This window comes from Lineus longissimus, chromosome 4 (assembly GCF_910592395.1).
Source record: "Lineus longissimus chromosome 4, tnLinLong1.2, whole genome shotgun sequence".
In the NCBI taxonomy this organism is placed as follows: Eukaryota; Metazoa; Nemertea; class Pilidiophora; order Heteronemertea; family Lineidae; genus Lineus; species Lineus longissimus.
This window is the reverse complement of record NC_088311.1, coordinates 6,404,042-6,415,803: the sequence shown is the minus strand read 5'-3', so window position 1 is coordinate 6,415,803 and position 11,762 is coordinate 6,404,042. Positions and strand designations below refer to the sequence as shown.

Genomic DNA, 11,762 nt, shown 5'->3' with positions numbered 1-11,762 from the left:
GCACCACCAAGTGAAAAAAGCATTGCATGTGTCCCTGGCCTTAAACATTTGATTACTTGAACAAATAAAACCTTGAGTCTGTTCAATATTGGGTAAACTGTGTTAATAACAGAACATTTCATAGTCTTTTCTCTTGAAATGGTCGATAGCAGGTTACCTCCACAGCCAGGCACCACCAAGTGAAAAAAGCATTGCATGTGTCCCTGGCCTTATACATTTGATTACTTGAACAAATAAAACTTTGAGTCTGTTCAATATTGGGTAAACTGTGTTAATAACAGAACATTTCATAGTCTTTTCTCCTGAAATGGTCGATAGCAGGTTACCTCCACAGCCAGGCACCACCATATTTTCCTCAACTTCAATGCGCCTGCGTTACCGGAAGTGATCAAAACGGAAACGGAATAGATCCAAACGGAGCATGCGCATCCGTGGTGCCTGGTCAGAGAGGTTCCTAGCTGTGGAGGTGGTGCCCAGCCAGAGAGGTAGACTGGCGAACCCTGATCGACGAAATGGGGATTCCCATAACCTCATTCGTGACGCGTGTGCCAAACTGCGTCGCCTGGTGTGAAAAATAAATCGCCTGTTGGAAGAGCCAAAACGGAACTGCGGCTAAAACAGAAACAACTCTGGTTGAGCTTTGCATGTCATTCAATGAATTGATCCTAATTTGCCCAACATGTGTAACTAGAAGAACCAAAACAAGCGTTTAAATATCTGATTTCGGAGCGATGGAAATGATCAGACCACTGGAAGCCGGCCAGTTCGATGATGCTGATGATGACAAGTACGTGTGTAATGATATTATTGTAATGATGTGCTATAATTTGGCCTGATTTAGTGAAATACAAATCTTCACAGACATTAACTTAAGACAGGGTGTCCCAGAAAATCATTGTACATGTCATGGTCGATGATGTAGGCTTACGCCTATGCCCTACACCATTCCATGCAGGCCAAAATCATTGAGACCTACATGGGATATGGTATACTAGCGCTTTTTTCTCAATATATGTTATCTATACAACTCCCTGGAATTCGATTAAGAATGTTTGTAGCTTAAATTTAAAAAATGTTTGCTGTTCTTTCTTTCAGGACAACTGCCAAACCTGCACTTGTGTCAGTTTACAATTCACCACAGGGAGATGATGGTGAGCACAAATAAAAAAAACTTAACAGTAGGCAATTACCTACATGTACTCTGGACCTGGTCTAACTTTAGCTCTGCTCAATTTGCGACTTGGTTGGAACTGTAACTCTAACCAGATGCAACTCATGAAGCTACTCAGGTGATTGTCCTGTATCCACTCAATTTTTACTTGAGGATTAGACATGAAAAGTGACATTACCATGATCATGTTTACATGCATTTCTAGCCACAAATCGCCTTTCATTTTCCATCTTCTTTCCAGGGGACATGCCATCGCTTACTGAGGACTTCAGCGACAGCTTAGTGTTTGATTCTGTTGGTGGTGAAAGTGGTAACATCAGTGGTAGTGAAGGTAGTGACGACTTGGATGATGATGACGATGATGATTTTGATTGGGACATTACTTCAGGCATGTCAGGATCAGGAGGTAAATCGGTGTTCTCTTTCAGTTAAATAAGTTTTAATTTCTTATATTTGTTAGGGTGTGGATTGGTTTTATTGATTTATTCTTATTTGTTTTGTCGATTTCAGATCTCACAAAAAGATACAATGCATCTGTTTCACATACCCCACAGGTAAGGCTTTTTGTGCAATATCAAAGTGTAACAGAATTAGTAACACTTGTTTAGAGTGATGCTCGCAGCAGGGGTCACAAATGTTTTAAGGGTGTGGGGGTGATTCTTGACAAAGTAACAGGGCACTCTCTCCTGCTAGTGCATTTCAAATAGATTCCCATTATGCCATGGGCAAAGTAGGAGGTTACAATATATAGGACCGCTTGCCCCCTGCCGCCTGTGACCTACTGCTGATAGTTTTGATAGCCCTGTCATAGTAAACCTGATGTCACCGTAAGCCTGGCCAGTGACCTAAATATCCTACCAGTTGTGTAGGAATAGCAATTCGACTGATTTGAACACCTCTGCATAGGGGCCTGTCAGTTGTTTGACTTTCTTCATACTTACCTAGACAGTCTTGTCGTATTTCATTGCAGCCTAATTCCCAAGCACGTGGCATGTCTAAGAAGTCTTCAATAAAGTATCAGCCAAATGATAAAGCCTTTAGCAAGTTCTCTCAAAAAATTAATGTTGGTGAGTATCCACTCTGATTCCAACTATTATTCCCCTTTATATTGCTGTCATTTCTTCTTAATAAACTTTTGATACAAATCATTTGTTGGAAAAATTGATGCAAATTGAGCATGTTGAGTCCTTGTGGGAACCATAAGTAGTGCAAAGTTCTAACATCCTTTACATTTGAACAAGAATGAAGCCAAAAGTGCAGGTCTACTGGCACACTGGGAAATAACATTAACAACCACTGTTAAACTATATAGACCAATGTTATTACCATACCAATGTAAAATTGTACTTCTTTTCTGAAATTGGAAGATTTATTTGTGTCGCCTACATGTATATCTTATCTTCCAGAGAAGTATGCTGGACCTACAATGTCAAGTTCTGCTTCGAGTAAACTTATTGAAAATTCAAAGAAAGCTGATGCTGACAGGTACAGCAATGTCTTTGTTATCCTTAAATAGCTGGCGATTTGTAATTGTAGTCACTATGGTGTGTCTTGGTAGTTTGGGTATTCCTGGCTCTTCACAGACCATTGAATGAAACTCATGACTTAGATTCTCTGTACCTGAGGATCATCGGTGATTAAAAACCCTCGCAATGCAATCAGTCATTTGGCCTACAACCCTAGAGGGAATTCTGACGTAGAAATAACCGTATCTGGAACATAATATAACTAACTGCATTTGAATCGAAGCATTGTATACCAAAGTAAACAAGTATTTCTAGGAAGGAGAACTAGCCCAGTCCTGTACTGTATGAATGTCTATAACCATGCAGCGTTTCCAGGTGCTGCACCCGGACTAAAGGCAGAGTAGAGAGCTCTAACGATTCTTACTTTCTAGGTATCGTAGTCGTGATAAGGCTGATCGTGCCACAGTCGAACAGGTGATGGACCCGAGGACAAGAATGATCTTGTTCAAACTGATCAGCCGGGGTGTGATATCGGAAATCAATGGTTGTATAAGTACTGGGAAAGAGGCCAACGTTTATCACGCTACCTCTAAAGATGGGAAAGACAGGGCTGTCAAGGTGTGTCTACATTTTACGAGTTTGTTGCAATTTCCAAGTCCTGTTGTGACTATAAGAGTACAGTAGTGTTTCTCTTTAAAGGACGCCCTTGGGACTAACGAGTACGATCCTTAAAAGAGAGATATCCTGACTAGAGAGGTCAAATTAAAATGGAGACCACTAATTTGGAACCAAAACTAGTGTCCTTGATGGAGAGGGAGTCCTTAGAGAGGTGTCTGCAAAGTGAGGTTCCTGACCTTTGTATTAGTACATGTATTAAGAGTTAAAGGGGGACGTGTTTTGCAGCCAGACCTAAGTGTCAAATGTGGACCAGCAAAGAAATGGTGTGGACCCGGAGCTCGTGTTGAGGGACTGTTAACTGCATAACACAGCCTGTGAGTTCTGTATGATGTCACATTCATTCAGTCGGTCTCTTCTTTCAGGTTTACAAGACTTCCATTTTAGTTTTCAAGGACAGGGATAAATATGTTAGCGGTGAATTCAGGTAATGTGCCATTCTACACTTACTACCAACATCTATTACACTCCCTGGAAGTCGGGCTTCAAAATGACAAGGATTATTCACTAACGAAGCTCGGTGTGTTAGTTACTTGGCTGTTTTGTTTTCAGATTCCGACATGGTTACTGTAAGCACAACCCTCGGAAGATGGTGCGAACGTGGGCAGAAAAGGAAATGCGGAATCTTATGAGGTAAATAAGTTTTCTTCAGTAACTAAAGTTTACATATACCTTGCCCCTTTCTTGTGTATGTCATATGTGAACAGCCCCTATCAAAGTATGAGACTAAGTACAGTAATTGAGTAAAAAAACATGAGGGTCAAGAAGCCCACAGGATATTTTACTGATTTGAAAGCAAAATCAACTGACCAGTTTCTTGCCCGCCGTCACTGAAACAGTCTGCGGGGCCTGGTCTGATAAAGCTTGACCAATAAATTACACTAAGTGTCATCGGCAGTTTATCATGGACTCTGGGTTGCGATTTGGTGGATCATTGTTGAATTGTTTCTTTCTTCGTTGCAGAATTCACCAGTCTCACATACTGTGTCCAGAGCCTGTGATACTGAGGAGTCATGTTCTTGTTATGGACTTTATAGGAACTGAGGGTTGGTGAGTACCGGTAGATATGGGGGAACTCACTCCCTCAGACACCTCCCCAGGTGCTTGTAATTCGACATTATGTCACTCACTAGCCTTTTACTGCAACCTATATATCAGTATCAGTCATGATTACTCACTGATTTTAAGCATAGTGTTTGGTGGTGAGGAGACAAACCAGGACTTTGTTAGCGCAGAAAAGTGGAAGTGCCCTGCTCCAACTCCCACAGCTTTTTGGTTCCCTTGAAATGTGAGCATTCCAAAAGAAGGCTTTGCAAAGAGCAGACATTAAGAAATGTGCCTCATCGTTTATACAGCAATCAGTGCACTAATTAAAGATATGAACACTTAGACACTTTTTTTCTTCACAGGCCAGCTCCATTACTAAAAGATGTCGATATATCAGAGTCAAAGTCTAGGGAGTTATATCTTGACTGTATTCAGATGATGAGGACCTTGTATCATGAATGTCGACTTGTCCATGCGGATCTCAGTGAATATAACATGTTGTAAGTTTCCCTCTTTCCTCAAGAGAACCTCTACTGCCACACTCTTGCGCAATTGGGCCTCATCTTTGGTCTAAGATCAGGAAGGAGGAGTTTGTTATAAGCTGCTCATAAATCTTACTTGGATGGGGTCTTTGCTTTCTGTGGCTGAGGCTACAAGCAAAATGCCTCTTTTAAAGAGCAATCGTATCTGACCACAATCATAGGTGGCGTGTGCTCATATTGAACCACAATTGCTTGGATCATAGTATGACAACTCAACCGCTAGAGTTTGATGATACAGCTCCACCTTTCAAAAGAACATAACCATTCCTTGGTCTGTTTCAGGTATCATGAGGGTAAACTGTATGTGATAGATGTCTCCCAGTCGGTGGAACACGACCATCCATGTGCCTTGGAATTTCTCAGGAAGGATTGCACAAATATAAATGGTAAGACAATCCTCAATTTCTTTTCAGGCATGGCTTAATTTGATAGTAGCCAGTTTGTAAATTGAACTAGTCTATGTGTGATTAATCAGTTGTCATGTTCCTTTGACATGTGGCCTTTGGGCAGTCAAGGGTCCGTCCCACATTTGGGGCAGTCCGTTGGATGCTCTCTTGCTTAATTTGGAAGACATGCCTGAGCGATCTTAGTATCTTGAAAGTGAGTAAGCTATCAGTCACTCAAAGCATACTTCCCTTTCAGATTATTTTAGAAAGAACGGTGTCTCCACAATGACGGTTAGAGAATTATTTGACTACATTACCGACCCTAGTATAACCACTGATAACGCTGACGACTATCTTGATAAAATCATGGAGGTCACCTCACATAGAACAATAGATGATATCACTGAACAGGAAAAAATTGATGAAGAGGTAAGAAAATCTAGTCACTGCCATGTTTCAGTTGCAAAATTGTTATTGACCTCTTCATTCTTTCTTGTAGTCTGTTTTGCAATACTGCATGTCTGAGAAGATCATTTTTGCTAATATCTAGGGTAACGAAAATGAACGAATTTTAAGTATAGTGATGAGTTTATGCTTAAGTATGCTCAGCCTGTCTGAAGTATAACCTTCCTAATAATGTTACCGGGAGGCCCTTTCACTATGGTCTAACTCAATTCAGGAGCAATACAAATCCATGTGTCTTTCTTGTCATCTTCAGGTTTTTAAGCATTCGTTTATCCCCCGTACCCTTGATGATGTTGTGGACATTGAAAGAGACCTAAAGAGAGCACAGAAAGGTCAAATGGGAGACGTAAGTACTGATGCTGTGTCTGTCATCAATCCTGATCCAAACATGTTTATCAGCTGTAAGAGTCTAGAGAGACATGGCCGCTTGATCATTTTGGCATCCTTGTTCTTTACAAGCCTTTGCCTTGGTAATGGTAGTCAGCAAGTATTGGTAGTTTAGTTGGCACTGGGCATCAGGTGGATAGCTGTTCTTTTGTGATGCGCTTGGTTTTCTTTTCCAGATCCTATATCACACTGTCACTGGAATGAAACAGAATTTAACGGGTACCCAAGAGGTAAGCAAATATTTTCTCTTTCAGCGTTGCAACCGTTGGAAAGTTTCAGAAACAGTTCGGCCCCAGCCCTAAGAGATATTTTAACAACGTTGATACTATCTAGCACAGTTTAGAAACCAATTCTATGCTATAACAAGGTCAGATACTTAGGTCAACAGAACTTGAAATCAACTCACCTAATACTTAATTTCTTTTCTGGAATTCAGAACCAACCTCCTTGTGAGAACTAAAAAGCTACATTGGTGACTGTGCCCCCTGGCAGATTCAAATCACCACAACTTCATTTATGTGATCAATATTTCAGGCGCCTGCTCTGCTGGAAGCATCTTCAGGTGGAGGCGAGGGCGATGATGAAGATTCTAAAAGTGAAGCGTGGTCAGTGTCGGATTCGGGAGGTGAAGATGACAGCGAGGAAGAGAACTCAGACAACTCCAAAACAAACAATACCCGAATCAGAGGGGAATCGCCAAATACGAGAAGAGTGAGTAAAATGTAACTTGTGCCCTCCCTCATGAAGCCAGTTCATTAAGGCTGAAGAATGTTGGTCTGATTCTATGATCTAGATATTAACTTCTTAACATCCAGCACAGTATGAATATGACTACATGTATGTCTGCCGGAAAGATTATGTACAACTATATAAAGATAAGTTGGAGATGCTATTGTGATATGGTGATTTTTGCCCTTATGATGCACGTGTTTTTCTCTCGATAGGAACGCAAGAAAGTAGTGAAGGATGCCCAGCGAGAGAAGCGGAAGGACAAGATGCCGAAACACGTCAAGAAGAGGAAGGAGAAAACTTCAAAAACGGGAAAAGGAAAGAAGTGATTGTCGTGGACAATTTCAGTGACTGTTAAAAGTTGATTACATTGCATTTGAGACATCTTCCTGCTGATGGACAGTTTTTGTGGTGCTAACTCAACTGATTTATACCGACTTGTTTATGGAGTTGTACAAATGAATATTCAATTCCGCGAATCAGTATTTTGGAGATAGGTTTGGGAGGAATGGTAGTCATAGGGCTCTCTTACATATTGAGTAAATTGCTGGTATTGACTGTTCGTCTTCCTTGGATTTACGCTGTAATATATAAAAGGTTATCATGCTGATTGAATAGTATAGCCAATATTGGGTTATAATAAAAAAATCTTGATAAAAACACAAGGTCATTTTTCTTCATTTTACTAACACCACCTCTGGTGGACTTGATTGGTTGAACTGTCATCGTGTGACAACTATCAACATACGAAACTGCCAGGTTGTGTCTCTGGAGTGAGCTCCTCTCTTGCTGAACACTTCAAGACCCAAAGTAATCTATTGAGGCAACTCAAGTAACCTACTTATGGACGTTTGTGAGGAGGCTCCTGCTCCTGCTACACCAGCCGCAGGTTGTGAAAGACAGGGGACAACTGCCCCTGTTACACCAGCCGCAAGTTGTGAAAGACAGGGGACTGATCCTCCTGCTACACCTGTCACAAGTTGTGAAAGACAGGGGACAACTGCTCCTGCTACAAATGTCACAAGTTGTGAAAGACAGGGGACAACTGCCCCTGTTACACCAGCCGCAAGTTGTGAAAGACAGGGGACTACTACTCCTGCTATACCTGTCACAAGTTGTGAAAGACAGGGGACAACTGCCCCTGTTACACCAGCCGCAAGTTGTGAAAGACAGGGGGCTACTGCTCCTGCTACACCTGTCACAAGTTGTGAAAGACAGGGGACAACTGCCCCTGTTACACCAGCCGCAGGTTGTGAAAGACAGGGGACAACTGCCCCTGTTACACCAGCCGCAGGTTGTGAAAGACAGGGGACAACTGCCCCTGTTACACCAGCCGCAAGTTGTGAAAGACAGGGGACTGATCCTCCTGCTACACCTGTCACAAGTTGTGAAAGACAGGGGACAACTGCCCCTGTTACACCTGTCACAAGTTGTGATAGACGGGACAACTGCCCCCTGCTTGCCAACTTGAAGCTCATGTACCAGAAACAACATCAGAACCCTTCTGAAGTTCTGTCTTGCTGCACACTTCCAAGACTGGTACAACCTGAGCATTGAGATAACTCAAGCATCCTACTTCAAGGACGTTTGTGCTTGCCTATTCGAAATATTTGAGGTAGCTCATGAACCAAGAACAACATCAAAACCCTTCTGAAGCCTTTGGTAGAGCTTCTACCTTGCTGTACATTTTAACCATTGCGACAACTCGAGTAGCCTTCTTCAAGGACGTTTGTCCTTGCTTAGTTAAAGTAGCTCACGTATCTGAGGTAGCTCATGTACCTTGAGCAACATCAAAACCCTTCTGAAGCCTTTGGTAGAGCTTCTACCTTGCTGTACACTTTAACCATTGCGACAACTCGAGTGGCCTTCTTCAAGGACGTTTGTCCTTGCTTAGTTAAAGTAGCTCATGTATCTGAGGTAGCTCATGTACCTTGAGCAACATTAAAACCCTTCTGTAGCCTTTGGTATAGCTTCTGCGTCACTGCACACTTGAAGACAGGCACAACCTGATCATTGAGATACAAGAGCCTAGTTCAAGGACGATTGTGCTTGCTTATTTCAAGTATCTGAGGTAGCTCATGTACCTGGGACAACATCAAAACCATTCTGCAGCCTTGGTAGAGCTTGGGTCTCACTGTACACTTGACTTGGCACAACCTGACCTTAGAGACAACTCAAATAGCCTATTTCAGGGACGATTGTGCTTGCTTACTTGAAGTAGCTCACATATCTGAGGTAGCTCAAGTACCTGGAACAACATTACAACCCTTCCGAAGCCTTTGGTAGAGCTTCTATATCAGTGGATATATGAAGACAGGCACAGCTGCTGTAGCAGGAGCAGTGAACCAATGTCTTCCACAACGTGCGACTGGTGTAGCAAAAGCAGTAGTCCCCTGTCTTTCACAACTTGCGGCTGGTGTAGCAGGAGCATTAGTCCCCTGTCTTTTACAACTTGCGACTGGTGCAGCAGGAGCATTAGTTCGCTGGCTTTCACAACCTACGGCTTGTGCAGCAGAAGCAGTAGTCCCCTGTCTTTCACAACTTGTGGCAGGTGAAGCAGGAGCATGAGGGCCCTGTCTTTAACAACTTATGGCTGGTGTAGCAGGAGCATTAGTCCCTTGGTCTTTCACAACTTCGAGCAGTGGCCCCCTGTCATTCACAACTGCAGATGGTGTAGCAGGAGCAGTTCTCCTCGCGGCTGGTGTAGCAGGAGCATTAGTCCCCTGTCTTTCACAACTTGCGACTAGTGTAGCAGAAGCAGTAGTCCCCAGTCTTTCACAACTTGCGGCAGGTGTAGCAGAAGCAGTTGTCCCCTGTCTTTCACAACCTGAGGCTGGTGTAACAGGGGTAGTTGTCCCCTGTCTTTCACAACTTGTGACAGGTGTAGCAGGAGCATTAGTCCCCTGTCTTTCACAACTTGCGACTGGTGTAGCAGGAGCAGGCACCTCCTGTCTTTCACTTCTTGCGGCAGGTGTAGCAGAAGCAGTTGTCCCCTGTCTTTCACAACCTGCGGCTGGTGTAGCAGGAGCAGTTGTCCCCTGTCTTTCACAACCTGCGGCTGGTGTAACAGGGGTAGTTGTCCCCTGTCTTTCACAACTTGTGACATGTGTAGCAGGAGCATTAGTTCCCTGTCTTTCACAACTTGCGACTGGTGTAGCAGGAGCAGGCACCTACTGCCTTTCACTTCTTGCGACTGACTGTAGCAAGAGTAGTTGTCCCTGTCTTTCACAACTTGTAACTGGTGAAGCAGGAGCAAGAGTCTCCTGTCTTTCACTTCTTGCGGCAGGTGTAGCAGAAGCAGTTGTCCCCTGTTTTCACAACCTGCGGCTGGTGTAACAGGGGCAGTTGTCCCCTGTCTTTCACAACTTGCGGCTGGTGTAACAGGGGCAGTTGTTCCCTGTCTTTCACAACTTGCGGCTGGTGTAGCAGGATCAGTAAATCCCTTGGTCTTTCACAACTCTGAGCAGTGGCCCCATGTCTTTCACAACTTCAGCTGGTGTAGCAGGAGCTGTAGTCCCGTGTCTTTCACAACTTGTGACTGGTGTAGCAGAAGCAGCAGCCCCCTGTCTTTCATTACTTGCGACTGGTGTAGCAGAAGCAGGCATCTCTTGCCTTTCACTTCTTGCGGCTGACTGTAGCAAGAGCAGTTGTCCCTTGTCTTTCACAACTTGTGACTGGTGTAGCAGAAGCAGCAGTCCCCTGTCTTTCATTACTTGCGACTGGTGTAGCAGAAGCAGGCATCTCTTGCCTTTCACTTCTTGCGGCTGACTGTAGCAAGAGCAGTTGTCCCTTGTCTTTCACAACTTGTGACTGGTGTAGCAGGAGCATCAGTCCCCTGTATTTCACAACTTGCGGCTGGTGTAGCAGGAGAGGTAGTCCCTTGGTTTTTCACAACTCTGAGCAGTGGCCCCCTGTCTTTCACAACTTCAGCTAGTGTAGCCGTGGCAGTTGTCACCTGTCTTTCACATCTTGCTGCTGGTGTAGCAGAATCAGTAGTCCGCTGTCTTTCACATCTTGCTGTGGTGTAGCAGAAGCAGTAGTCCCCTGTCTTTCACTACTTGAGGCTGGTGTGTCAGGATCATTAGTCACCTGGTCTTTCACAACTTGCGACTAGTGTAGCAGGAGCAGGAGCCTCCTGTCTTTCACTTCTTGCGGCTGACTGTAGCAAGAGCATCAGTCCCCTGTCTTTCACAACTTGCGGCTGGTGTAGCAGGGGCAGTAGTCCCCTGGTCTTTCACAACTTGCGACTGGTGTAGCAGGAGCAGGAGCCTCCGACCTTCAACAACTTGCGACTGGTGTAGCAGGAGCAGGCACCACTTGCCTTTCACTTCTTGCGGCTGACTGTAGCAAGAGCAGTTGTCCCTGTCTTTCACAACTTTTGACTGGTGTATCAGGAGCAGGAGCGTCCTGTCTTTCACTTCTTGCGGCAGGTGTAGCAGAAGCAGTTGTCCCCTGTTTTCACAACCTGCGGTTGGTGTAGCAGGGGCAGTTGTCCCCTGTCTTTCGAAACTTGCGGCTGGTGCAGCAGGAGCAGGTGTAGCCTGTCTTCCACACCTGCAGTTGGTATAACAGGGGCAGCTGCCTCCTGTCTTTTACAACTTGTGACAGGGGCAGCTGCCTCCTGTCTTTTACAACTTGTGACATGTGTAGCAGGAGCATTAGTTCCCTGTCTTTCACAACTTGCGACTGGTGTAGCAGGAGCAGGCACCTCCTGCCTTTCACTTCTTGCGGCGGACTGTAGCAAGAGCAGTTGTCCCCTGTCTTTCACAACCTGCGGCTGGTGTAGCAGGAGCAGTTGTCCCCTGTCTTTCACAACTTGCGACTGGTGTAGCAGAAGCAGTAGTCCCCTGTCTTTCACAACCTGCGGCTGGTGTAGCAGGAGCAGTTGTCCCCT

General features: G+C 44.3%; 1 protein-coding gene across 1 annotated transcript; it reads left to right on the top strand.

Moving 5' to 3' along the window:
• Window positions 1-665: 665 nt before the first annotated feature.
• Window positions 666-7,533, top strand: LOC135486255 (serine/threonine-protein kinase RIO1-like). The gene is made up of 17 exons (XM_064768924.1): window positions 666-787; window positions 1,096-1,151; window positions 1,413-1,577; window positions 1,682-1,725; window positions 2,142-2,238; window positions 2,578-2,656; window positions 3,069-3,255; window positions 3,678-3,739; window positions 3,865-3,945; window positions 4,276-4,362; window positions 4,722-4,859; window positions 5,184-5,287; window positions 5,544-5,716; window positions 6,006-6,098; window positions 6,316-6,369; window positions 6,674-6,850; window positions 7,084-7,533. The coding sequence occupies exons 1-17, from the start codon at window positions 732-734 to the stop codon at window positions 7,195-7,197; spliced, it is 1,767 nt and encodes a 588-aa protein (XP_064624994.1). The 5' UTR covers window positions 666-731; the 3' UTR covers window positions 7,198-7,533.
• Window positions 7,534-11,762: the final 4,229 nt, after the last annotated feature.

What these genes read in the sequence shown, in the direction of transcription:
- LOC135486255 (XM_064768924.1), top strand. Translation starts at nt 732, where the DNA reads ATGGAAATGATCAGACCACTGGAAGCCGGCCAGTTCGATGATGCTGAT. An exon ending in AAGAAAGCTGATGCTGACAG is followed by an intron (nt 2,657 to 3,068) that starts GTACAGCAATGT and finishes CTTACTTTCTAG; the next exon opens with GTATCGTAGTCGTGATAAGG. An exon ending in AGGAAAAAATTGATGAAGAG is followed by an intron (nt 5,717 to 6,005) that starts GTAAGAAAATCT and finishes TGTCATCTTCAG; the next exon opens with GTTTTTAAGCATTCGTTTAT.